This window comes from Camarhynchus parvulus, chromosome 5 (genome assembly GCF_901933205.1).
Source record: "Camarhynchus parvulus chromosome 5, STF_HiC, whole genome shotgun sequence".
In the NCBI taxonomy this organism is placed as follows: domain Eukaryota; kingdom Metazoa; phylum Chordata; class Aves; order Passeriformes; family Thraupidae; genus Camarhynchus; species Camarhynchus parvulus.
The window spans coordinates 16,056,435-16,082,486 of NC_044575.1; the positions used below are offsets into that span (position 1 = coordinate 16,056,435).

The window sequence follows — 26,052 nt, forward strand, 5'->3', positions numbered from 1 at the left end:
CGGGTTCACAGGGGGTGGTGGAGGAAGTTGTCGTAGACGTCGTCGGCGTGGGGATGGTGGTGCTGGTGGAAGTGATGATTTCCGTGGAGGTGGGGCTCGTGGTGGTGGAGATGTACGGCGTGGAGGTGGAGGTGGTGACTGTGGTGGTGGAGGACGGGATCGATGTGGTCGTGGTGCTGGTGGTGGGGCTGGTTGTTATGACGGGGGCTGTGGGCAATGAGCAGTTGTAGTTGGGGGTGCAGCAGAGCACACGGATCTTGTAGTTGAGGCACATCTTGAATTTGCCCGTCTGGTCCTCGTTCTTGCACACCAGTCCAAAGTGGACGTCGCGACTGCACGACCTGCCCCACCTGCTGGATAGCAACGTCGGGGTAGTCCTCCGCCCGGCACTCGATCTGCTTTGGCTGCCGGCAGACCTGCTTGCCGGGCGCGGATGTGCTGGTAGGTTTCGAAGTCTCCCTGGCTGGGCCCCGAGGAGGGGAAGTCGACGTCGAACCACTCGCTCCAGGTGCACACTTCGGGTTCACAGGGGGTGGTGGAGGAAGTTGTCGTAGACGTCGTCGGCGTGGGGATGGTGGTGCTGGTGGAAGTGATGATTTCCGTGGAGGTGGGGCTCGTGGTTGGTGGAGATGTACGGCGTGGAGGTGGAGGTGGTGACTGTGGTGGTGGAGGACGGGATCGATGTGGTCGTGGTGCTGGTGGTGGGGCTGGTTGTTATGACGGGGGCTGTGGGCAATGAGCAGTTGTAGTTGGGGGTGCAGCAGAGCACACGGATCTTGTAGTTGAGGCACATCTTGAATTTGCCCGTCTGGTCCTCGTTCTTGCACACCAGTCCAAAGTGGACGTCGCACTGCACGACCTGCCCCACCTGCTGGATAGCAACGTCGGGGTAGTCCTCCGCCCGGCACTCGATCTGCTTTGGCTGCCGGCAGACCTGCTTGCCGGGCGCGCGGATGTGCTGGTAGGTTTCGAAGTCTCCCTGGCTGGGCCCCGAGGAGGGGAAGTCGACGTCGAACCACTCGCCCAGGTGCACACTTCGGGTTCACAGGGGGTGGTGGAGGAAGTTGTCGAGACGCGTCGGGCGTGGGGATGGTGGTGCTGGTGGAAGTGATGATTTCCGTGGAGGTGGGGCTCGTGGTGGTGGAGATGTACGGCGTGGAGGTGGAGGTGGTGACTGTGGTGGTGGAGGACGGGATCGATGTGGTCGTGGTGCTGGTGGTGGGGCTGGTTGTTATGACGGGGGCTGTGGGCAATGAGCAGTTGTAGTTGGGGGGTGCAGCAGAGCACACGGATCTTGTAGTTGAGGCACATCTTGAATTTGCCCGTCTGGTCCTCGTTCTTGCACACCAGTCCAAAGTGGACGTCGCACTGCACGACCTGCCCCACCTGCTGGATAGCAACGTCGGGGTAGTCCTCCGCCCGGCACTCGATCTGCTTTGGCTGCCGGCAGACCTGCTTGCCGGGCGGCGCGGATGTGCTGGTAGGTTTCGAAGTCTCCCTGGCTGGGCCCCGAGGGGGGAAGTCGACGTCGAACCACTCGCTCCAGGTGCACACTTCGGGTTCACACGGGGGTGGTGGAGGAAGTTGTCGTGAGACGTCGTCGGCGTGGGGATGGTGGTGCTGGTGGAAGTGATGATTTCCGTGGAGGTGGGGCTCGTGGTGGTGGAGATGTACGGCGTGGAGGTGGAGGTGGTGACTGTGGTGGTGGAGGCGCGGATCGATGTGGTCGTGGTGCTGGTGGTGGGGCTGGTTGTTATGACGGGGGCTGTGGGCAATGAGCAGTTGTAGTTGGGGGTGCAGCAGAGCACACGGATCTTGTAGTTGAGGCACATCTTGAATTTGCCCGTCTGGTCCTCGTTCTTGCACACCAGTCCAAAGTGGACGTCGCACTGCACGACCTGCCCCACCTGCTGGATAGCAACGCGGGGTAGTCCTCCGCCCGGCACTCGATCTGCTTTGGCTGCCGGCAGACCTGCTTACCGCAGGTGGCGGATGTGCTGGTAGGTTTCGAAGTCTCCTGGCTGGGCCCCGAGGAGGGGAAGTGTCGAACCACTTCGCTCCAGGTGCACACTCCGGGTTCACAGGGGGTGGTGGAGGAAGTTGTCGTGAACGTCGTCGGCGTGGGGATGGTGGTGCTGGTGGAAGTGATGATTTCCGTGGAGGTGGGGCTCGTGGTGGTGGAGATGTACGGCGTGGAGGTGGAGGTGGTGACTGTGGTGGTGGAGGACCGGGATCGATGTGGTCGTGGTGCTGGTGGTGGGGCTGGTTGTTATGACGGGGGCTGTGGGCAATGAGCAGTTGTAGTTGGGGGTGCAGCAGAGCACACGGATCTTGTAGTTGAGGCACATCTTGAATTTGCCCGTCTGGTCCTCGTTCTTGCACACCAGTCCAAAGTGGACGTCGCACTGACGACCTGCCCCACCTGCTGGATAGCAACGTCGGGGTAGTCCTCCGCCCCGGCACTTGATCTGCTTTGGCTGCCGGCAGACCTGCTTGCCGCGGCGCGGATGTGCTGGTAGGTTTCGAAGTCTCCCTGGCTGGGCCCCGAGGAGGGGAAGGCGTCGAACCACTCGCTCCAGGTGCACACTTCGGGTTCACAGGGGGTGGTGGAGGAAGTTGTCGTAGACGTCGTCGGCGTGGGGATGGTGGTGCTGGTGGAAGTGATGATTTCCGTGGAGGTGGGGCTCGTGGTGGTGGAGATGTACGGCGTGGAGGTGGAGGTGGTGACTGTGGTGGTGGAGGAACGGGATCGATGTGGTCGTGGTGCTGGTGGTGGGGCTGGTTGTTATGACGGGGGCTGTGGGCAATGAGCAGTTGTAGTTGGGGGTGCAGCAGAGCACACGGATCTTGTAGTTGAGGCACATCTTGAATTTGCCCGTCTGGTCCTCGTTCTTGCACACCAGTCCAAAGTGGACGTCGCACTGCACGACCTGCCCCACCTGCTGGATAGCAACGTCGGGGTAGTCCTCCGCCCGGCACTCGATCTGCTTTGGCTGCCGGCAGACCTGCTTGCCGGCGGCGGATGTGCTGGTAGGTTTCGAAGTCTCCCTGGCTGGGCCCCGAGGAGGGGAAGTCGACGTCGAACCACTCGCTCCAGGTGCACACCCGGGTTCACAGGGGTGGTGGAGGAAGTTGTCGTGAACGTCGTCGGCGTGGGGATGGTGGTGCTGGTGGAAGTGATGATTTCCGTGGAGGTGGGGCTCGTGGTGGTGGAGATGTACGCGTGGAGGTGGAGGTGGTGACTGTGGTGGTGGAGGACCGGGATCGATGTGGTCGTGGTGCTGGTGGTGGGGCTGGTTGTTATGACGGGGGCTGTGGGCAATGAGCAGTTGTAGTTGGGGGTGCAGCAGAGCACACGGATCTTGTAGTTGAGGCACATCTTGAATTTGCCGGTCTGGTCCTCGTTCTTGCACACCAGTCCAAAGTGGACGTCGCACTGCACGACCTGCCCCACCTGCTGGATAGCAACGTCGGGGTAGTCCTCCGCCCGGCACTCGATCTGCTTTGGCTGCCGGCAGACCTGCTTGCCGGCGGCGCGGATGTGCTGGTAGGTTTCGAAGTCTCCCTGGCTGGGCCCCGAGGAGGGGAAGTCGACGTCGAACCACTCGCTCCAGGTGCACACTTCGGGTTCACAGGGGGTGGTGGAGGAAGTTGTCGTAGACGTCGTCGGCGTGGGGATGGTGGTGCTGGTGGAAGTGATGATTTCCGTGGAGGTGGGGCTCGTGGTGGTGGAGATGTACGGCGTGGAGGTGGAGGTGGTGACTGTGGTGGTGGAGGACGGGATCGATGTGGTCGTGGTGCTGGTGGTGGGGCTGGTTGTTATGACGGGGGCTGTGGGCAATGAGCAGTTGTAGTTGGGGGTGCAGCAGAGCACACGGATCTTGTAGTTGAGGCACATCTTGAATTTGCCCGTCTGGTCCTCGTTCTTGCACACCAGTCCAAAGTGGACGTCGCACTGCACGACCTGCCCCACCTGCTGGATAGCAACGCGGGGTAGTCCTCCGCCCGCACTCGATCTGCTTTGGCTGCCGGCAGACCTGCTTGCCGGCTGCGCGGATGTGCTGGTAGGTTTCGAAGTCTCCTGGCTGGGCCCCGAGGGAGGGGAAGTCGACGTCGAACCACTCGCTCCAGGTGCACACACCCGGGTTCACAGGGGGTGGTGGAGGAAGTTGTCGTAGACGTCGTCGGCGTGGGGATGGTGGTGCTGGTGGAAGTGATGATTTCCGTGGAGGTGGGGCTCGTGGTGGTGGAGATGTACGGCGTGGAGGTGGAGGTGGTGACTGTGGTGGTGGAGGACGGGATCGATGTGGTCGTGGTGCTGGTGGTGGGGCTGGTTGTTATGACGGGGGCTGTGGGCAATGAGCAGTTGTAGTTGGGGGTGCAGCAGAGCACACGGATCTTGTAGTTGAGGCACATCTTGAATTTGCCCGTCTGGTCCTCGTTCTTGCACACCAGTCCAAAGTGGACGTCGCACTGCACGACCTGCCCCACCTGCTGGATAGCAACGTCGGGGTAGTCCTCCGCCCGGCACTCGATCTGCTTTGGCTGCCGGCAGACCTGCTTGCCGGCGCGCGGATGTGCTGGTAGGTTTCGAAGTCTCCCTGGCTGGGCCCCGAGGAGGGGAAGTCGACGTCGAACCACTCGCTCCAGGTGCACACTTCGGGTTCACAGGGGGTGGTGGAGGAAGTTGTCGTAGACGTCGTCGGCGTGGGGATGGTGGTGCTGGTGGAAGTGATGATTTCCGTGGAGGTGGGGCTCGTGGTGGTGGAGATGTATCGGCGTGGAGGTGGAGGTGGTGACTGTGGTGGTGGAGGACGGGATCGATGTGGTCGTGGTGCTGGTGGTGGGGCTGGTTGTTATGCGACGGGGGCTGTGGGCAATGAGCAGTTGTAGTTGGGGGTGCAGCAGAGCACACGGATCTTGTAGTTGAGGCACATCTTGAATTTGCCCGGTCTGGTCCTCGTTCTTGCACACCAGTCCAAAGTGGACGTCGCACTCGCGACCTGCCCCACCTGCTGGATAGCAACGTCCGGGGTAGTCCTCCCGCCCGGCACTCGATCTGCTTTGGCTGCCGGCAGACCTGCTTGCGGCGGGCGCGGATGTGCTGGTAGGTTTCGAAGTCTCCCTGGCTGGGCCCCGAGGAGGGGAAGTCGACGTCGAACCACTCGCTCCAGGTGCACACTCCGGGTTCACAGGGGGTGGTGGAGGAAGTTGTCGTAGACGTCGTCGGCGTGGGGATGGTGGTGCTGGTGGAAGTGATGATTTCCGTGGAGGTGGGGCTCGTGGTGGTGGAGATGTACGGCGTGGAGGTGGAGGTGGTGACTGTGGTGGTGGAGGACGGGATCGATGTGGTCGTGGTGCTGGTGGTGGGGCTGGTTGTTATGACGGGGCTGTGGGCAATGAGCAGTTGTAGTTGGGGGTGCAGCAGAGCACACGGATCTTGTAGTTGAGGCACATCTTGAATTTGCCCGTCTGGTCCTCGTTCTTGCACACCAGTCCAAAGTGGACGTCGCACTGCACGACCTGCCCCACCTGCTGGATAGCAACGTCGGGGTAGTCCTCCGCCCGGCACTCGATCTGCTTTGGCTGCCGGCAGACCTGCTTGCCGGCGGCGCGGATGTGCTGGTAGGTTTCGAAGTCTCCCTGGCTGGGCCCCGAGGAGGGGAAGTCGACGTCGAACCACTCGCTCCAGGTGCACACTTCGGGTTCACAGGGGGTGGTGGAGGAAGTTGTCGTGAGACGTCGTCGGCGTGGGGATGGTGGTGCTGGTGGAAGTGATGATTTCCGTGGAGGTGGGGCTCGTGGTGGTGGAGATGTATGGCGTGGAGGTGGAGGTGGTGACTGTGGTGGTGGAGGACGGGATCGATGTGGTCGTGGTGCTGGTGGTGGGGCTGGTTGTTATGACGGGGGCTGTGGGCAATGAGCAGTTGTAGTTGGGGGTGCAGCAGAGCACACGGATCTTGTAGTTGAGGCACATCTTGAATTTGCCGGTCTGGTCCTCGTTCTTGCACACCAGTCCAAAGTGGACGTGCGCACTGCACGACCTGCCCCACCTGCTGGATAGCAACGTCCGGGGTAGTCCTCCGCCCGGCACTCGATCTGCTTTGGCTGCCGGCAGACCTGCTTGCCGGCGCGGATGTGCTGGTAGGTTTCGAAGTCTCCCTGGCTGGGCCCCGAGGAGGGGAAGTCGACGTCGAACCACTCGCTCCAGGTGCACACTTCGGGTTCACAGGGGGTGGTGGAGGAAGTTGTCTGGACGCGTCGTCGGCGTGGGGATGGTGGTGCTGGTGGAAGTGATGATTTCCGTGGAGGTGGGGCTCGTGGTGGTGGAGATGTACGGCGTGGAGGTGGAGGTGGTGACTGTGGTGGTGGAGGACGGGATCGATGTGGTCGTGGTGCTGGTGGTGGGGCTGGTTGTTATGACGGGGGCTGTGGGCAATGAGCAGTTGTAGTTGGGGGTGCAGCAGAGCACACGGATCTTGTAGTTGAGGCACATCTTGAATTTGCCCGTCTGGTCCTCGTTCTTGCACACCAGTCCAAAGTGGACGTCGCACTGCACGACCTGCCCCACCTGCTGGATAGCAACGTCGGGGTAGTCCTCCGCCCGGCACTCGATCTGCTTTGGCTGCTGGCAGACCTGCTTGCCGGCTGCACGGATGTGCTGGTAGGTTTCGAAGTCTCCCTGGCTGGGCCCCGAGGAGGGGAAGTCGACGTCGAACCACTCGCTCCAGGTGCACACTTCGGGTTCACAGGGGGTGGTGGAGGAAGTTGTCGTAGACGTCGTCGGCGTGGGGATGGTGGTGCTGGTGGAAGTGATGATTTCCGTGGAGGTGGGGCTCGTGGTGGTGGAGATGTACGGCGTGGAGGTGGAGGTGGTGACTGTGGTGGTGGAGGACGGGATTGATGTGGTCGTGGTGCTGGTGGTGGGGCTGGTTGTTATGACGGGGGCTGTGGGCAATGAGCAGTTGTAGTTGGGGGTGCAGCAGAGCACACGGATCTTGTAGTTGAGGCACATCTTGAATTTGCCCGTCTGGTCCTCGTTCTTGCACACCAGTCCAAAGTGGACGTCGCACTGCACGACCTGCCCCACCTGCTGGATAGCAACGTCGGGGTAGTCCTCTGCCCGGCACTCGATCTGCTTTGGCTGCCGGCAGACCTGCTTGCCGGCGGCGCGGATGTGCTGGTAGGTTTCGAAGTCTCCCTGGCTGGGCCCCGAGGAGGGGAAGTCGACGTCGAACCACTCGCTCCAGGTGCACACTTCGAGTTCACAGGGGGTAGTAGGTGAATATGTGGTAGTTTTTGTGGTTGTGCTGCTTAGCACTGGTCTCGTAGTCGTTTGTTTTTGAGTTTGCCTCGTTGGTTTTGTTGTTATTCTGGTGTGTATGTATTCTGTTTTTGGTTCAACTGTGTATTCAGTTGTTGTCTTGTGTTTTGTTTGCAAACTTAGAGTTGTTGTTTCTGGTGTGGACACTGTTTTTGATGGAATTGTAGTTGGTTGTGTTGCTTTAGTTAGAATTTCTGGGGTTGTTTCACATGGCACTGGTATGTTCTCGCAGCATTTAAATCTTATTTCATAATTATAGCAGATTGGTGGAAGTTGATCTTTATTGTAACATTTCAACCCTTCTTCTGTGTTACATGTTATGTGTTGCTCTAGTAGAGGATATGGTGTGTTCGGGAACCGTACTGCTCTACATTCCACATCCTTTCTATTGTTGCAGACTTTGTATCCGTTATTTTCAATGTTCTCAATCGTATCAAAATCTCCATCATCATAACCTGACCCTGGATAACTTACATCATACCATCTTGACCAGTAACATTTTTCTTTGAAACAAAGAGGAGTTGTTGAAAGAGATGTGGTGACAGGTGTTGTGGTTCTAGCTGTTTCTTCAGTAGGTGAAGGTATCAATGTTGTACTTTCAGTAGTAACTGAATATGTTGTTTCAGTAGATGTTTCTGTCGGAATTGGAGTTGTGACTGGGGTTGATGTGCTGAAAGGCATTGTGGAAGAGCATGGTACAAAAACACAGCAGAGGATTCTGATTTCGTAGTTGTTGCACATTGTTGAGATTTGATCCTTGTTGTAACATATAAGCCCTCGTGTTGTGCTGCATTCTACTTTTTGGCCAAGGTCTTTCAGTGGTATATCAGGGAACTTTTCTGCTCTGCATTCAACAGTCTTTGGGGCTTCACAAACTTCATAACCTTTTGCTCGTAAATCATTGAAAGTTTCAAAATCTCCCCCATCATAGCCAGGGGTTTGTAGACTCCCATCGTACCATTCGGACCACTTACAGACTTCATGAACACATACTGATGTAGTTGGTGACACTGTGAAGGAGAAAAGGAAAAGGAAGAAATCATGAAATTAAGAATTAATTCCTGTAGATGCTATTTTTTGTTGTTACATGTAAAATTTTGTAAATTTTTTTTGTTTGTTTTAAATGGGCTGACAGTTTTCCTAATGTCATTTGTCTTACATTATGCTCCTGTAGTGCATCAGTTTATTTTAGTATATTGTAGAAGAGAAAATCCATCACCCAGCAATTTAATGTACTGACATGCTTGGAACCTGTCACTTCCCAAGAGAATACCAATTATATGTTACAAGGTGCTGAAATAAGGCTCAGGTATAATTTATACACTCTGGAAAAAACCCAAGTCTCAATTGCTTTGCATTTGGTTCAGTGTATTTGCTTTGGTTCGATCTTGTTTCAGTATATACTAGTCTCTCTGGAATCTATTGAAATCAGTGGAAAGAGGACCTTTTATAGTATGCATCAAGATCCATTGCTACTTTTTTCTTCCAAATCTTGGCTCCTCACTCAGTGCAGAGCAGTCTTTGTTCCTCTATTTCAAACATGCCTACACTTAGTATTTTAGCTCTGATTTGAAGAAACTGTTTATTGGTTGGAGAGGTTTTGCAGGTGAACTCTCATTATGAAATAGATGGAAAATAGATACTGAATTCTAGCAATGCTGGTATTTTCTGTAATTTCAAAACTTATATATTTTATACTGAATACTGATTTCTTAAAGCAACATATGCCCAGAGTAATTTGAGATTCCCAACCTGAAGAATGCTGTACAGGAATTCTATAAACCAAAATCTCATTATCTCAATGCCAGTATCTGAGCAATTCACTTAGTACTGTAAAATATATTTTCCTCACTAAACAAGAGAATACAGTCTTAGTGGCTACAAAGGACATACCTGTGGAAGTAGCGGTAGGTGGCGTAGACCTGAAGTGAAATGTCGTTGCTGTTGTGGGTGATGTTGAGGTTAGACAATCATACATAAACCTTTGAAGTGTTCCATTGGGACCACAGGTTGCAACAATACACCATCCTGTGCCATCCGTAGTGTTGTAGACCACATCTTTGTAGTTGTACTTCTGCCCCTCATAAATGCAGACACATTCTGTAGATTAAAACAGGATGTTATTCCTTGCTACCTGAAACAGAGTACCCCAAATTTGTCTTATTCATACCAAAATGACTTCATCAACATACCATGTTCATCGTATCTGCATATTTTGCCATGAATTGTACATTCACTGAAAAAGAGAAAAACAGATTATGAGTGTGGACATACTGGTTCATGACATAATTTTTTGTTATAATTTTTCTTCTATCAATCCTTTGCTATTCATTGTGTGTTTAAATGTACAATGATCCTATCTTGTGTGAGTTAGGCAGTCAGTTCTGCTATAGAAATTCAGGCTAGGTATTTATATTCAAGCTACAAGTTCTCTGGCAAGAAAGGTAGCTCTTCTTTAAGCCAGCATATAGAAAATGCAGCATCCCTACCAGTGCTTTTGGGAACAGGACAAAAGATGTGAGATGGATGATTTAAAATCTTATCTCCCCGATAGGTCTGTGTTTTGGAGGAGAAAACCACAGTGAATTTGCATTTAAAAGGATATATACAAAGGATTACTACCATGGATGTTGAGATAGCCTACACAGTGAATTACTATTAGGCTTCCAAAATATGCAAGAAGAATTCTGGTTTTAAGGGCAATTTATCTGTGAAGAACTGAATCTTGATGTATTTATTTACAGGGACTAAGGACATCTATACACTGAATAAACTGAAATTAACACATGTATTTAATGGATTAGGTTTAGTGCGGTTAATGGCCTAGATTATATAGTCCAAGGCATCTATGAAGTGCAAAATCTGCCAAGGACGTTGGTTTAGCTCCAATGGGCTTTGGCTTAGGATTTTTGCTATTCAGATTGCTTACCATATTTAAGTGTAGCTATTTTAAAGGTATCTTAAGACAGCTGTTTCACAATTGGATTTTCTAACTCTGTACTTAAGCCTTACAGCAGGCTTAGCAGCACTTGTCACCGGTAATGTGTGAGAATATGTGCTGACTGTTGCAACTATGCAAGTACCAGTGCAATAACAGAAACAAGCTCAAAATGATGTAGATGAGTTGGCTGCTCAGTTCTAATGAATTCCACATAATGAGTTTAGGTATATCTTTTGAAAAAATTCTCAGACTATTCCCTAACTAAAATTATTTTAGCTTGTTTTTCACTGAATTTAATAATGATAATAACTTTAAAGGACTTTAATAGATATACAAAATAAGTAGTAAATTGATATCTTGATGATAAAATGTTTCATTAATGTTATCATTTAATTTCCTGGGAAGGGAAGAAAATTAGACATTGTTCATCAGCCTCTTACTGGCCTAGTTGCTGTTGGTAATTAACAAATGTAACACGATGAATTATGTTCCACAATTTTAAACTCTATTTTTAAAATTCTTTTCTAATCCTACCATGATTCACAATTCTGCTTTGAAGGCATCTCCATTCCTGGTTTGTAATTTTTTCCATCTTCATAACAACCGCAATAAGAAACACAGGTCATGGTTTCCTCATCAAAATAGGGCTTATTCTTTGGACACTGTGGATAGCAACCTGCAATAAAAAGACAGTCAAGTTGACAGTAGGCCTTTCATAAGTATAAATAAGTCTACACTCATATCTGATTTTCCCAAAATGTGCTACATGGTAAATGGAATGTCAGATCCTCTTACTGCTATTCCTTTGTTAGCACATTATGCTTTGGAGTATTTTGTCCTCATCTTCATTCCAAACAAGTACATAATCCATTAGAGAATACAATACTAATTAGAAAATCTCTTATAATTTCTAGTGCAAACATGTCATACACTGAGTAATACAAATTTTGTTCACCATACTTCATTTTAACCTTTCCAGTAGAATGACATATGCATAATTATGTTTACCTTCTAAACCCCTCATCTCATGAAGGCATTTCCCACTTGGATTATTGCAGGTCTTCATACAAGGTGCTCCACATGGCTTGTAGTGCCACTCACATTCCCCTTGTGGATTATAGTAATCACAGAAGAGAGCTAGAAGAAGAAATGCCGGAAAAAAATATCTGTGATGTTTTAGCTCTATACTGTTTCCATTTTTCTAGGTAAAAATCCAATGGGATCGGTATAACCTCATAGGTGGTGAACAATATCTTGTTTTATTGCTAATGCAATACAATTGTTAAATTTCTAAAATGTTTTAACACCAATAAATATATTCATCATAGAACAGAGTTACACATTAAACATGAAAAATCAGTTGACTGAATCATTGATCTTAGCTAGCGTACACTAGCTTTTATTTACAAGGAACCTGATGTAGACATACGGCAGTGTAATAAAATATCGTATTTCACCAGTATTGTATCATGATTGTCAAGTTAATTAGACACTAACCACACTGCTTGTAAAATTATTAGCTGTGGTTTCGTTTTACCAAGATAGTTGGGTAAATCAGTAGAAGACAATCTGCTTTGTTGAGGTTTTTTAGGGTGTTTGGTTTTTTTTTAAGCATACAGCTCTGTCTCTTAGAAATACAATTTTTTCCTTCCTTTCTTGTTCTACTTTGTTTCCTTTTTTTTCCCTCCCTTCTGTTTTCTTTCTCTCTGAACCCCTTAAAAACGTAGCAGGTTGAAACTCACGACAAATAGTTGGGGTTCTCCATGATATGCAGATGTCTAGCTCATTACATGCTTGAGCATAGGCAGCTACTGCTGTGCAGAAACATTCACAATCTCCTCCAGTGTCACAGGCACAAGCATCATCCACACATGCTTGGTAATATTCATTTGGTTCAACCTGATAGAGAAAACATTCAAGTTTCCATGCCCTTCTCCTCTTTGAACTGTCCTAAAATAGCTGAATAAAATATCTGAAACTCATAGGTCTGTATGAGAGAAAGCTAAGAAAGGAAGAAATAATGAGAATGCTTTGAGAAATCAAGAGGAAAATGTAGAATAAAACTATTGCTAGTAAGCTGCAATATTAAGAACTGTTTGGTCTTGAAGACATTTGCAAAATACTGGTAATTACTATAAGCTAGAGTTAGAGAGTCATACATATCAGGTGGCTGATATTTGAATTAGTAGAAAATTATGCTGTTAGCAAATAAACATATCTTGAGATTTATCTACTGTTGCTCCTTCAATTAAAACAAACAAGCTAACCAACCAAAACAATAGATTTCTTTAGTGTACTTGCTCAAGACAAAAGCTGAGAAAATGAAAGTGAAAGTATTTCTATGCAGGAACTTGGTCGAATGTCACTTTGTCAAGCATGACAAAATGTACTTTAGAGTATTTTTTAATCTATTCCACATAATTTAAAGCTAAATTTTTTGTCATACCTGTGAGTGACACTTTGCAAACGCTTCACTGGTGATGATGCTGCATTGCTTCTGTGCCCAGGCTTTTCTGTACGGGTTTGCAGTGCATGGATCCTGCGTACGATTGGCATTTGGGCAACTAGAAGATACTTTCCAGCTATTGGCAAACTCCAGCACATTTCCTACCACAGACTGACTGCGAGTAGTGAAGTCATTATTTCCATTGCCATCATAGTTTCCACAAAGTCCGCAGACATGGCCCTGCATCAGGATAAACAAACAAAATTACAAAGATCGGTAAGGTACAATTTCTTAGTATCTGTGAATAACAGACCTCAGGACAACTCTTATGTAATCATCTTATATAAGATTATTAATGCCTATTTAGTAACAGTGTTGGACATTTTCATAAAACACTTTTCAGGAAGAGATGTTTCCAGCTAGTTGTTAGACAGAAGAAGTAGACTGATGGTTTTGTTCTAAGTACTGAGCTATTTAGTTTTAGTTGATCCTAAATACGTCTTTTCAGTGAGGGTTTTCCATGAAGAAAGCTACTGATAAAGTTGCTGTTATGCCATTGCTAAAGAACGTAATTTAAGGATAATGCATAGTACACTATTTAAGTCAACACAACAAGGATAATAATATGTGATTTCTGCTCTTCTGGTTTACAGCCTAAATTTCCACTCTCTTTCTTTGAGAGATAGAATGACTATGTTACAGAAGTAATTTTATTCATGTTTTCACTTTTAAAGTATACCTGAAAGCTGGGACTAAGTTTGATGAATATACTGGTTTTCTTGTCCCACATGAGTATCAGACCAACAGTAGTATCGACCACCAGGTAGATGCCCATGGAGCGGATTTGGAATGGCATTTTTCCTCCAGGTGTCCTCTGGATGACATCAGAGTGTCCATCACTGAGTACCAGCTCATAGTTCTAAGACAGGAGAAGAAAAAGTTAGAGGCCAATTTAAAAGTCACTATTTTGTAGCTGTATATATTGACAGTAACTTCTTGAAATAATATCATCAAGAGGATATGATGTTGAATAGGTTGTCCTATTCAACAACCTCAGGTTAAGAAATTTCTTTGTAGATTTCCCACCTTTGCTTTCTAGAGCAGAGAGCAAAAAAAGAGTCTAGTGACATTTTCATTATGTTGGAGGCCACTTCTCCTATGCAGTCTACCTGGGACAGCTTGTTCCATCCTTCTGGCACAACTTAAAGAAAATACTTACACCCAGGAAAACTTTAATAGACTTAGAGCAGGTAGTTCCTGTAGTGCCACATGGAATGTTCTCAGTGATGACTCTGAAGGTTCCCTGGTCCATAGCTTGTTGACCACAGTAGTTCTGAAACAGGATAATGATATTCACTGTTTACTATATTGAAGGTATTTAGAGCAAAGGTATTTAGAGCAAAAATCTAGGCAAGGCTCTCTTACCTGGACCAGAACATATTCACAGTCTCCTTCAAAATCAAAGCGTTTGCCATCAAAGGTGGTATAATGCCCATCTCCATAAACAGAACATGTTTCCAGGCAGGGCTCCTCAGAGCATTGCCATTTCCTGTGTCTACATGTGCTAAACAAGACAAAAAGCATTCCAAATGTAAAACCTAGACCAATACACAATATAAATATAGGCACATTTCTGTATTTTAATGTGTGTTAAGATTCTAATGAAAAAATGAGGTTTGCTTATCCTCAAAAATGCAACATAGCTCAAGAACTACTGGAATTTATGCAAAGACTCTGTTACTTAATGTAATGAATCAACTACATCAGAAGACACCAATTCTTTCACATTTCCAGGTCCAGTTGGATCTATTGGAAATGGAAGGATTTCCTTGGAAGAAAGAAGATTTTTTGACTTCAATGAACATGACAACATCAAAACCATGGTGTTTTTCTGACAGCTTGCAATTTCTGGGCTGTGCCATTGAGAAAAACAGACAGAGCTTACTTTTTAGGTACTAAGTGCATTGTTTTATGCAGGATTCTTTCCTAGAAATCTTGATACTGCTGGAGTGAAATGATGTTATTTGCTTAGATCTTAAGCAGTTTTATTTTTTTATTTCCAAAATATTTTTCAATATGCTCTTACCAGTTGTTACAGCCAACTCTGATTGATTCTCCTGGACTGTAGGAATTCCCATTGTGAATACATGGACAGTCTTCTGGAGCAATGCAGCCACCTTTGCCATCCAACACTTGATCATGAGGACAGACGCAGCCAGAAACACAGTGAGTTTTGTACTGTAAGAACCATAAAGAAAACATGTCTTGAAACATTCCTCTGGTGGAAGAGTCTAGCTGTAGCTGGTAATTGTAAGAGATATCTTGATTAATATACTTTCAATTAGGTATAAAGAGTCTGTACTTACACATTCCATATCTAGAGTCTGACAACTCTTCTGGCATCCTGCTCCTACCACATTTGCAGTGACATTGCCACAGTCAACATAAACCATGGGAGGCACACAGACTGAAAGAGAGGAAAAGCCATGAGAAATGTGAGACCAACCACGCATTTGTATCTTTGTGTTTCCAAGAAAAACTAGAAATACTCCTTTGTGAATTATGTGTACCTTAATGTGATGCATGTAGTGAGAGAGAGAAACCAAATATTGTTTTGATCTCATATTCACATGTTTTTTGCAATTATGCTTGGACTACTCAATAAAATGAATTTTTATTTAGCTTTATGAAACATTTCCTTTCAGAAAAACAGAGCAAAGCAGGATAACAAATATCCTTGTTTACTTGTTTGGGCTTTTTTTTTTTTTTTTTGGTTGCTTTGGGGTTTTTTTGCTTTTATGTTTTAATTAAAATGTGAATAGTTGTCCTCTCACACTGAGTGAGGTGACTAAATATCCTTTTACCCTGGTAACCAAGGGGGTTCTAACTTGTTTCAGCCACCTGAAAGGTAAGAGAGTGTTTCTTTATATTTTGAGAATGTCCTCTACATTACAGAAGACATCAATTAATTTTCTTGGTTGATTTCAGACTTGTACAATTTGCATCACTATGATGAGAATAAAGAAATGAAAAGAGTGATGATGAAAAGGGAGAATTAAAGAAAAACTTAAGTGATATGTTACCTGGTTCAGGCTTCTCTCCAATGCAGCTCAGCTTTCCATAGGCACAAGTGCTATAAAAAGAAGGGAATGGATATTTAAAATTTTTTTTCTTGTTAAGTTTCAGCCTATTTCCCAATGAACTTGAAATAATGGAAAATTACTGTGTGATAAAACAAATAAAATGTGTCCTTTATAAAATAGTTTGCACATTTAAAAGTATTAATATTCTATATTAGAGTAGAACAAAACACAAGTAGATTCTATATAGTGAAATGTTTTGTGTCTATATGCATGGTTTAAAACTGTCCTTCAGAATAGTTCAGATTTCCATTATAATGGGAATAATCTGTAACAGGATTATCAGGCATCCTTCACCATGGAACAAGCCTTTTCCAGTCATGGATAAGAAAAGTATGTGTGGAGGCAAGGGAGGAAGGGAGGCAGGGAGAAAGGGACAGGGTGGGAGTTTGGCTGCTAGGAAAGGCTGACCCACCACAGGACTGTTTGTTGAATTCCTAGTTATTTATGTAACATGGGTAGCCCTAAGAATTTAAGAAGTTGCATTTTTTTAATTGAAAATTTTTGTTATAGAAATTATTTTGATTTGATTTCATGACATTTATATAGTTTCATGACTGCCTATATCCAGTCTCTTCACTTTTTTTTTTTTACAAATCTCTTACCAGACAACACCATTATCATGAACAACTTCTCCAGAAGACAGAGGCGTTCCTTTGTAGTAACAAGGACAGCTAGAAGCAGGCACACATTTGCCACTGTCATCCATGTAGGTTCCATTTATGCAGGTACAGCCATCAACTGGGACAAACTTGATGCTGCATGTGACATCAGGCTCACTGAGAGCGCGGCAGGTGGGCTGACAGGAATTGACACTGTAGGTGTACTTCAAGGACTTCGGACACAAGGTGGTGTATTTTGCTTGAGAGCAAGAAGGTGAGTTACATTTGTTGTTCATTCAAGAATCAACATAGGTATGAAGTATTTGAGATAAAGTATGTATGATAAACGTGGCATTTTATGTACACATACTTTACTGATAATATCCCCAGTAGTGTAATTTTTGTAGTACTAGAGCAAGATTTTCCCTTATAAATGTGTCATATGTTTACCCATGTTAAAAGAACAAAGTCTGATTATATTATGACACAGTATGTTTCTTCCTGTATGTTTTTATACTTTTTGTCAAAGTAAGTTGAGAAACACCCTACTTATTTTATTCTTATTGCAAAGGTATTGCTCTTCAGAATTTTTCTGATGGTTCTGAGCAAGTAATCAAACAAAGCCTGTTTTTAACATTTCTCCTTGTTTGCTTCCTTTCCTACTCAGCTTCTTGAAAGTCAATGCTATACTTAAACCCATTTTAACACAATTTACTGTGGAATCCCTGAGAGCTGCTGTGTGGGGCCTTCTGGGTGATAATTTTCAAAAGGCAAAGGGATGTAAAACTTACTGCAGGCTTTGCTCCTCCATCCAGTGAGAAGAACTCCTTTAGCAGCACAGGCTCTGACATAGCTGGAAAGGGCAGCACACATGCAGTCCTCACTCTTCTCACAGTTACACGTGTCAAACATACAGGTCTAGGAACAGAGGATGATGTGATCATCAGAATGTCATGTCAAAACCATGGAACTCTGCAGTTTTTTGAGTGTTATGTTCATTAGAGGTTAAAGTGAGTGTAATCCACATGTATAAGCCTGATTTTCATTAAGCTCTTTCAAAAGAGATTATTTATGTGAAAAAAAGAGTAATTAGAGGTCCACTACTTTGAAGTATTTTTTCTTTTTATTTTTTCACATGTTGGTAGTTTTCCAACTACTTCAAATTTGTTGCCACTGTGCCATATATATATTTAGAATAAACGGAGATTTGATGCCACCCAGCTTTTGGAGCTTTTGCCTAGGAGCCTGGGCTCTCTGCAGCAGAGGAACAAAGAATACAAGTTATTTGATGGGTTTCTATGCTGGGCAGGGATAATACAACATTATTAATACCAGATTATGTTTATTGAGCATAATCTTAGCAATTTCCAATAACAGGAAGGTTTTTTCAAGTACCCAGGGACTCTGGCACAGGGTTTCATCACCTTGAATTCCTGGAACATTTTCATTCACATCTTGTCTAGTTCTCATTGTTGCTTTTTATGCACATTGCTTGCCTTGTCCTTGCATATATGCAAAAGCCTTCTGAGAGCAGTTCAGAGAAAGTAAAGTGCCAATTAAGATTCTGGCTAAAGCTTGCATTGTATCTCTCAGAAGGGACAATTTTTATCCTTTGATAGCAAGTCCAAACTCCTAACTTAGTCTTTAAGTTTACGCCTAAAAATAGGTGCAGGAGGAATACGCCTGTATGCTTATCCTCCAGGGAACAGAAAGAAAGATAGTTTCACAAAGAAGGAAATTTCATGTTGTGTAGATAAGAATGAACCCTTGGCTTTTAAAGAAATATCATGAATGCATGCCCTCACAACTGCCAAGTTACTCTCTCAGGTGCTAGTATCAGAAATCTGAGTCTTTTTCTCCTATATTGGATGGATGGAGGTAGAGCCAAATACCTTATGGTAAACTTCTGGATTCACTGTTGAGTGACATTCAGCAAAAGGTCCTGTGGTATCAGAGAGCAGTCCACACCAGTGCTGAGCATACTGGTCTGTGAAATGAAAACATGGTAAGGATTTCTATGGCAGTGCATTTGCAAAACTCTTGTCTCAACATAACTATACCTCCTCCAGAGAAATTACAGAAGCTTAACATTACAATATCATTAAGCTTGGCATTTGCTGAGGCACACAGTCTTTCACTTCCTCTAGGTAGAAGTATGAACTCTTCGTAAACTGAATGCTCTCTAATTCATGATAATTGTCATGGAATAGACTAAAGATACCCCTAGCTGAATTTTAAAAAGGAAGGTTCACACTGTAAATTAAAATTAGGCTAGTTCATCTCAGAAAACAGAAGAGTGGCTTGTGAATACTCAAGAATTATATATTTTGTTGGCTGAAATGCAGCTTGAATGCTTTCAGTCTCTGAACTGTAAGTCTGGTTCTTAGTTTAACAGTGGAAGGGCTACGACCTTCAGAGGGGCTAGGCACAGCTGTGACAATCGGTCCTTTCCAGGAATTAATCCCTAATATGCTGTATGATTCCAGTTTCCCTTAAGTAAGTTGACTTGCTGTCTTGATCCAAAGGAATATATCTCAAGATCCAAAATATTTCACTAGTTATTATTTATTAATTGAAGACTTCTAGTGTCAACCGAGGAAAATTTTCTGCATGTGCAAATAGTTCTGTTATTTTGGCTAAATGCTTGGTGGTTGATCAGCTTATTCCATCTTTGCATCCTAAAGGAGAATAGAAGAGATTGCTGAGCTTACCATTTTGTATGCTGACAGTACAGGGGTCCTCAAAAGTATTTTTGGCATCAGGACAATCAGCCCGAGTTTTCCAAGTATTGCCAAAGGCAGCTGAAGTGCCCTCTATCACACCACTGGTGGTTTTGAAATCATCTGTCTGTACATCATTGAAGTTTCCACAGAGACCTAGAAGGAAGCAGATGGTCTGTGCAAGTCTCCTACAGGATGACAGGTGCTGGTGGAGGCACTTGTTAGGACAAGCTCACTCACCACAGGTCTGCCCTTTATGTGATGGGTCTAAGTCTATAAAAACTTGCATTAAAGGCACAAGTTGAACCTGCAGCTGAAGACCAAAAGTTGTTTGCAGAATTATGAAGAAAGATGAAGGCCTGAAGATGGTGATGTTTGCTAGAGATATAAGAAAATAAATAGTTATAATTTCATTTGAGATGAGCAGTTAATAATTGTTCATTATAGGAACAATATAATAGAGGAATTCTACAGCTGGGTTGATATGATCCTAGCTTCTGAAGAACTGAGGGGAAAATGATCCTTACAGCATTTCAAATCCAGCACCAAAACAGTCTAACCTAAACACCTAAGCAACAACACCTCCAGTTTCTGTCAGTTGTTTTAAAATGAGGGAAGGACATACACTTCTGTTGTTATTTTAAAAGTTGCCTTTGCTATAGCACTATTTAATTGAAGAGTCCAATGAAGTCTGGACCTATTCTGTTCATTCATGGTTTGATTTGTGTTCAGGTGCAGTAGTGTTTGAGAAGAACTGGCATGTGAGTAACTTCAGTGATGAATGTGCTTTCAGAACAAGGACAGGGGGAACACAGAACTAATGACTTGAGAAATTGGAGCCCAGTTGCATGTCAGAATTTTTCTTTCCTCTCTTATGACAATGTTTGTATCTGAAAGTGTGCAATAACACAATTTGCTTGAACTAATTAGATATTGCTAAATATAAACCATGATCTTACTGAAGTTAGTGTTGAATAGGCAAATCCTATTACATAAAAATGGGAGATAGTGCTCTATGGCAGTGCTCTGAGTTTGCTATAGTGTAACCAGAGGTAGAATTTATCTTTAGTTTAACTCATGTAATAACATTTTAAAATAAAAATGAGAAATAGAAGTTTTTCAAAGGAATTTACCTGCTGAGAATGGTAACTGTGTGTAGATCATATTCACAAATACACTCCCAGAAGGCTGGATCACAATGTTCTGTCCACAAGAAAAGCCAATTATTATCAAGCAGATAAGTTCAATAGTTTCCAAATGTTTCCTATCCAATACTACTCAAGATAAAGGGGAAAAAATGGAGGGAGACTATGATGAGGTTCTGATTCCTGCACTATTTCTTTAATCTTTATTACTGTGTTCTACTGACTGTCCAAGAGAGGAAAAATCAGAATTTATCTAAATAACAGAAAGTTACTAAGAACTTCTCTTCTAATGTGCTCACTTTATTCCTAATTTTTCTTTTAATAATGTTTAAATTTGATAAAAGAAAAAGGCAGTGCAATTTTTTTGTCTGTGCTGTTAGTTGTCATTTGTCAGGTGTGTACATTTGCTGCTCACCGTCTGTCCTCCGTTTAGGCTGATGGCTACACCCTTGAGGCACGTCTCAGTGTCAGTCAGGCCACACTTGTGGATGTCCCCCAACACTGTGAATTCATTGCTGTCACAGAGCTTGAAGAAGAAAACCAAAGATATTGTTAAAAGGATTTGCTATATTGAAATAGTTATCTCAAAAAAAGTTCACATGCAAATGGAATACTTAGTAAAGTTATTCTTTTAAAAATATTGTTTATTTCATTTCTTCTTGCTCCTGTGGTCTAACATGTATGTCTAGAATCACCAGGTAAGTTGGCATTCATGCAGTCTGCACACTGGAAGCTGTGCATTGCTTCTGGCTTTCAGGGGTGAGTTAGACATATTAATCTGAACATTAAAACTTCCTCATGCATTAGTAAGACGGGTTCCTAATGTGTAGGCAATACCTGTTTAGTATGCTAGAGCAGAAGGAGGTGTGCCTTTCTTGCCCACTGCTTATGATGTTTACCAGGGGGAGAAAAGATTGTTTCCAATGTCTTCTTCACTGAATAGATTATTCAAGACCCTGGTGATTTGGACATTCTTTAAAAATCTTCTCATAGAAAATGTAACTAAAATTATTATTCAGGAAGTTACTGCATGAAGGTTCAGATTTCGACTCAGTTCTGATTTTCATAGGACTGTGTTCTGTGAACAATTTTCAAAGTGTGCCTAATGGCCAAAACACAACAGGGAAAGACTCAGAAGGCTGTAATTCTGAATGTGTCTTATCACTTTTTTGGCATATTGAAGACTAAATTGAGGACAGCTGAGATGCAGAATTATAGCAATCTAGAAAATCATTGTTAAATTCTGGGGCTTTTTGAAATTTTGTGTACAAATTTAGAGGTTTTCCTCTGCCTCCAGACACCCTGAGAATCTAATTTTACATGTCGGTGCCAAAAGGAGGAGTTTAATGTGTAAGTCTGACCTATGCTGCCATGGTGCATCAAGGCAGTGCCTGTCAATCTTATCCAAAAGTTTCAATGGTTTAAGCTAATCTATTTCTAAATCATCTAATTCTAGTTCATTTCTAAGATTTTATGATTCTTTTTTGTGGTAACATTCAGATTGATCATGTCAAGAACAAATTTTATTTACTATGAAGTCCTTATGAAAATAGTTTAGTCGTTCAGTAAAAAAAAAAACAATGAATACACCTAGGGTTATGAAATCTAATAACAACTCAGTGCAAATCCTAAAAAATTATCACAATCCACAAAAATACTACAATATTATTTAGTATAACCCTAACAGAAAAGCCCCTGAAATCCATTCAGGGGTGTTAACCCTATAACCATGTTAACACTCAATGACTCAGAAAACTGATGTGATTGCCAGAAGTTTTCATCAAAAAAATATATATTAAAATATATATGTTATTATATATATAGTACATATATTTAAAATATTTTCCTTTAGCAATGATTGTGACCCATTTTTACCTTGGTTAGGACATAACTACAGTCTCCAAAGAAGGAATAGTATTTCTCATCAAATGTTGATATGTGGGAACCTCCTTCAATACTGCAAGTCCCAGGGCACGACTGGGTGACACAAGACCATTCACCTCCAACACAGGTACTGAAATGAAGGAGGCATTCAGTAACATTGGGTAATGCAAGTGTAAACAAAATAAAAAGGCAAAAAGAGCAGATGATGCCCTAATTTTCCTCTTGAAACACTGATCACACTGCCAAAGAAAGCAATATTGCTTGGAAATCTCAGACAAATATGGGGCAGGCACATTTATGTTAAGGTGATAACTTTCTATATATATTGTTGTTAATTTCCAATCTTTGGACAGAATTCAGTCCTGGTGAACTTGTAATCCATGTCAAATATTTTAAGTACTTATTGGAAAATAAATAAATAGGTAGGTGCAGTTGCATACACTTATGCAGTAATACTTCAGTAATTATAGGGATAATAAAAAATATATATTTGTCAAAAATGCACCTCAAATGTGATCTCCCACACTAAATGTAACATGTCCCCAAATGTCATTATCTCCATAATATTTATATGAGCACCTTCGCATTACACTGCAGTGCTGCAAAGTTACAGCACTAATTCACATTTTTAAACGCCTCTGGTATTTGACTTTGATTCTCTTCCTTCATTGGTATTTCTTGAAACTGAACAGGCGTTCAAAAACTCAAATTTTTGTTCCAAGTGTGAAGGGAAAACAGACATGAAAGCAACCTCTAAAGCAGTGTAATTATGAAACTTCAATTGGTAAGTAGTTGCTCATTTGTTTTTTAAGGGGAAATCAGCAAATATTTAGCTCATGCACAAAAAAACCCCAACCCAAAACCAAAAAAAAAAAACCAACCCAAGAAAACCCCAAAAGTGAGAAAATATTACCATGATCTGCATTTAGATGAGAAGGAGGCACCAGGAGCATAAGTTTCACCTTCGTAAGTACAGTGGCATTCTCTGCGGGGAATGCAGCCGGCACCATTAACATCATCAAATACCATTCCTAGGAAAAGAAAGGGTCTATTATTTATTCTGTGCCCTGCAGAACCTGCCTTTGAACACATATCTAGCAGATGCCTGAGACTATGTCCTGTTTCTGTTGTACTTTAAAGTAATAGGATGCAAGCTATGTGGAGATTGAAGGGCTATATTCCATTGAAATCTATCTAAAAATCTTAGCATGATCAAAAGGGACATCTAGGAAAATACCTTTCTGTTATGGATTTCATTAGAATGGAATTAGAATTAAAACTATTAGGTAATGAGCTGAAATAGATGAACCATTTGTAAGATTGCCCAATGACATATCTGTACAGTAAATATTTCTATGCCGAGAGACAGAGGATTGCCTTAAAGAAGTCAATGCTATGACACAACTGATGGTGAATTCTGTGAGACATCATGGGGATGTGCAGAACAGCTGTAAGGGGTGAAGCTCCTGTGATATACAGTCACAATAGCAACAAAAATTTAGACACAGAAGTATGCACAAAGAACACATCTATCTTGTACTGTTATGCAGTTCTTGTGTGTAATTCTCTGAAGCACCAGATCCAACACACTGCCTAGTGTTCTGTCAGCTCCTTGTTGTTTAGACACAACACTTGACAAGAAGGATTCGGTCATTTGTGGAAGCAGATGCAGCTTTGCTAACAGCAGGAGTTACGATTGCATGCAAAATCTACTTAAACATTTTATACTTCCTGTGAACTGAATTTGAATGCTGAGAATAGAAGACTCTGCTGTTGTTAGGAGCAAATTTTCTTATTACAAGTTCAGTCATTTTATATATATACATAAAAATAGATATAGATGTATATAAAGCATATTTGTTGTTTAAAAGGCCATATTTAGTAATTTGAATAAAAATAGTGCATCCAGGGGAGAAATTTAGCTATTACTTCCATGATAATAATGCTGATTATGTGATGGGAATGATCCAGAGTAAGAGAGTTATTAAATGTGTACAGGTGAGTACTCTAGGGGGGTTGGTATGAGAAAAGGGCAGGAAATGAGCTTGCCTGGAGGACAGACACAGCCATCTGTACAGTGATCTTCACAAAGCGCAGATCGTTCCGGGTTGCTGCATGTGTCGGAGCAGGGAGAGCCACACTCATGGTATTCCATGTTGAATGGACATGATTTGGCTAAAAGTAGAAAGAGTATTATAAAGCTGACTTTTCATTTAAAAGCTGGAGGAATCTTTTTTTTTTTTTGCAATTTAGGCTGTTTTGTGTCAAGATATGACAGGGTATCCTGGTCCAAGCAGGACCAGGCTGAAACATTTTAGATTTTCTGATTCATATTGAAAACCCCCTAAACTTCCATATTCCCAAAGTCTTGTGTATGACCAGGTAAAAACTGATTTCATTATAATTGCATGCACTTTTAAACTGTCTCCTTCAGGAAAAAAACCTCACATATGTGAAGTTTGCTAGATGTGTAAGCACAGGTGGAGGTCCCTTCCTGAGATACTCACGGCACAGGTCTGAGGTTCTCCAGTTCTGGGGCTGTCCACCTGCATGAGCACACTGCCGGGAGTACTCAGCAAAGGTGTTGCACATACAGAAGTCTGCCATAGAGCTGTCACAGTGGCACAGGTCTTGTATGCAAGTTTCAATGTAGTCCTGGACATTCACAAGCATGTTACAACTTGTGAATGCTTTGCTAGTTAATACTGTCTCACAGATAGAGGCCTAGGAAGGAAAAGAGAGAAGGTAAACAAAGTGTTAAGAACATATGAAAATAATTATTTAAGGCATGGAGCAGAAAAAAATCAAAGATTGATCTGGTCCAGAAACCCTTCCAACAGTATCCATAAGCTGATATTTAAGGAAAAATATAATAGGGCAAAATCACGTGGAACTTCTTTGAATAACTCTAGTAGCTTCCACATCCTTAGTTACTCTCACCTCAGGTCACTTCCCAAGCATTATATCATTTCTTTATATTAAGACATCCCCAGTAATTTTCTCTTTAAGGAAATAATTTTCTCTTTAAGGAAAATATGCAGTCTTCTTGTAGAAGGGGAATGCAAATTTTTGGCATTCACCTTAGCAAAGAATACAATATGAAATTAAGAATATTTTTCTTTTGAGACCTACAGCTGAGTCATATTCATGTTCTACTTTTTCCCTCTTCTAAAAAGTTTTTTTCCAAAGACAGAGAATGCATTCATAGTGAGAAAACACATTTTGAGAGAGATGTTCTTACAAATTCTCTTGAGCAGTTCATCAGAGAAGTAGGAGGAATAGGATCATCACACTGCTCTGTGGGTCCATCCATCTTCTGCCTATTACCAAACTGTATGGGGGTCAGTTTCGTCTCTGTAAAAAAGAGTTCAAATATTAGAATAATGCTTACTAAATTTTACATGGAGTTATTTTCTTTTGGGACACTACGTGCTATGACATGAACAGTGATTACCAAATAATATCACTAAAATATGAAGGGGGAAATATGAACAGTATATATAAAAAACTGGATCCTAACTATTGAAAACAAATAGAAATTTTTATATGGCAGGTCTTAAAATATCTAACAGTGATGGAAGCAGTCTAAATACATCTCAAAGTCCTGACTTTGCACAACTGCCATCACAGGAATATATGAAGAAGTAACGCCAGTTTTCCAGTTAGTACAACTCACGACCTATATTAAAGTATATTCTAAGAAGAAGAAAAAAAAAGCATCAGTATTTAATAATGCTTATTATTACTTACTCCCTGAAATAAATTCATTGCTGACTGGAATTCCATTGAAGTCCCCACAAAGTCCACAAGTTTGATTGGCATATTTCTTATCTAGTTCCACCTAAAAAAA

At 43.5% G+C, this 26,052-nt stretch overlaps 1 protein-coding gene across 1 annotated transcript in view; it reads right to left on the reverse strand.

Annotated features, from left to right (window-relative positions):
- MUC5AC (mucin 5AC, oligomeric mucus/gel-forming) overlaps nucleotides 1-26,052 on the reverse strand; it is a 45,675-nt gene that overhangs the window by 14,056 nt on the left and 5,567 nt on the right. The window contains 39 exon segments of the mRNA XM_030949089.1: nucleotides 2-328; nucleotides 330-414; nucleotides 416-634; nucleotides 636-1,034; nucleotides 1,310-2,797; nucleotides 2,940-4,085; nucleotides 4,142-4,568; nucleotides 4,571-4,849; nucleotides 4,975-5,246; nucleotides 5,387-5,737; nucleotides 5,739-6,025; nucleotides 6,027-6,074; nucleotides 6,076-6,218; nucleotides 6,259-8,334; nucleotides 9,218-9,424; nucleotides 9,517-9,560; nucleotides 10,800-10,941; nucleotides 11,274-11,402; nucleotides 12,008-12,164; nucleotides 12,712-12,951; nucleotides 13,451-13,630; nucleotides 13,931-14,044; nucleotides 14,137-14,275; nucleotides 14,798-14,949; nucleotides 15,078-15,178; nucleotides 15,795-15,844; nucleotides 16,457-16,712; nucleotides 17,245-17,371; nucleotides 18,346-18,440; nucleotides 19,165-19,329; nucleotides 19,414-19,551; nucleotides 20,307-20,376; nucleotides 20,734-20,844; nucleotides 22,194-22,332; nucleotides 23,116-23,233; nucleotides 24,252-24,377; nucleotides 24,710-24,926; nucleotides 25,444-25,556; nucleotides 25,953-26,043. Of these exon segments, the coding sequence (XP_030804949.1) occupies nucleotides 2-328; nucleotides 330-414; nucleotides 416-634; nucleotides 636-1,034; nucleotides 1,310-2,797; nucleotides 2,940-4,085; nucleotides 4,142-4,568; nucleotides 4,571-4,849; nucleotides 4,975-5,246; nucleotides 5,387-5,737; nucleotides 5,739-6,025; nucleotides 6,027-6,074; nucleotides 6,076-6,218; nucleotides 6,259-8,334; nucleotides 9,218-9,424; nucleotides 9,517-9,560; nucleotides 10,800-10,941; nucleotides 11,274-11,402; nucleotides 12,008-12,164; nucleotides 12,712-12,951; nucleotides 13,451-13,630; nucleotides 13,931-14,044; nucleotides 14,137-14,275; nucleotides 14,798-14,949; nucleotides 15,078-15,178; nucleotides 15,795-15,844; nucleotides 16,457-16,712; nucleotides 17,245-17,371; nucleotides 18,346-18,440; nucleotides 19,165-19,329; nucleotides 19,414-19,551; nucleotides 20,307-20,376; nucleotides 20,734-20,844; nucleotides 22,194-22,332; nucleotides 23,116-23,233; nucleotides 24,252-24,377; nucleotides 24,710-24,926; nucleotides 25,444-25,556; nucleotides 25,953-26,043 (10,968 nt within the window).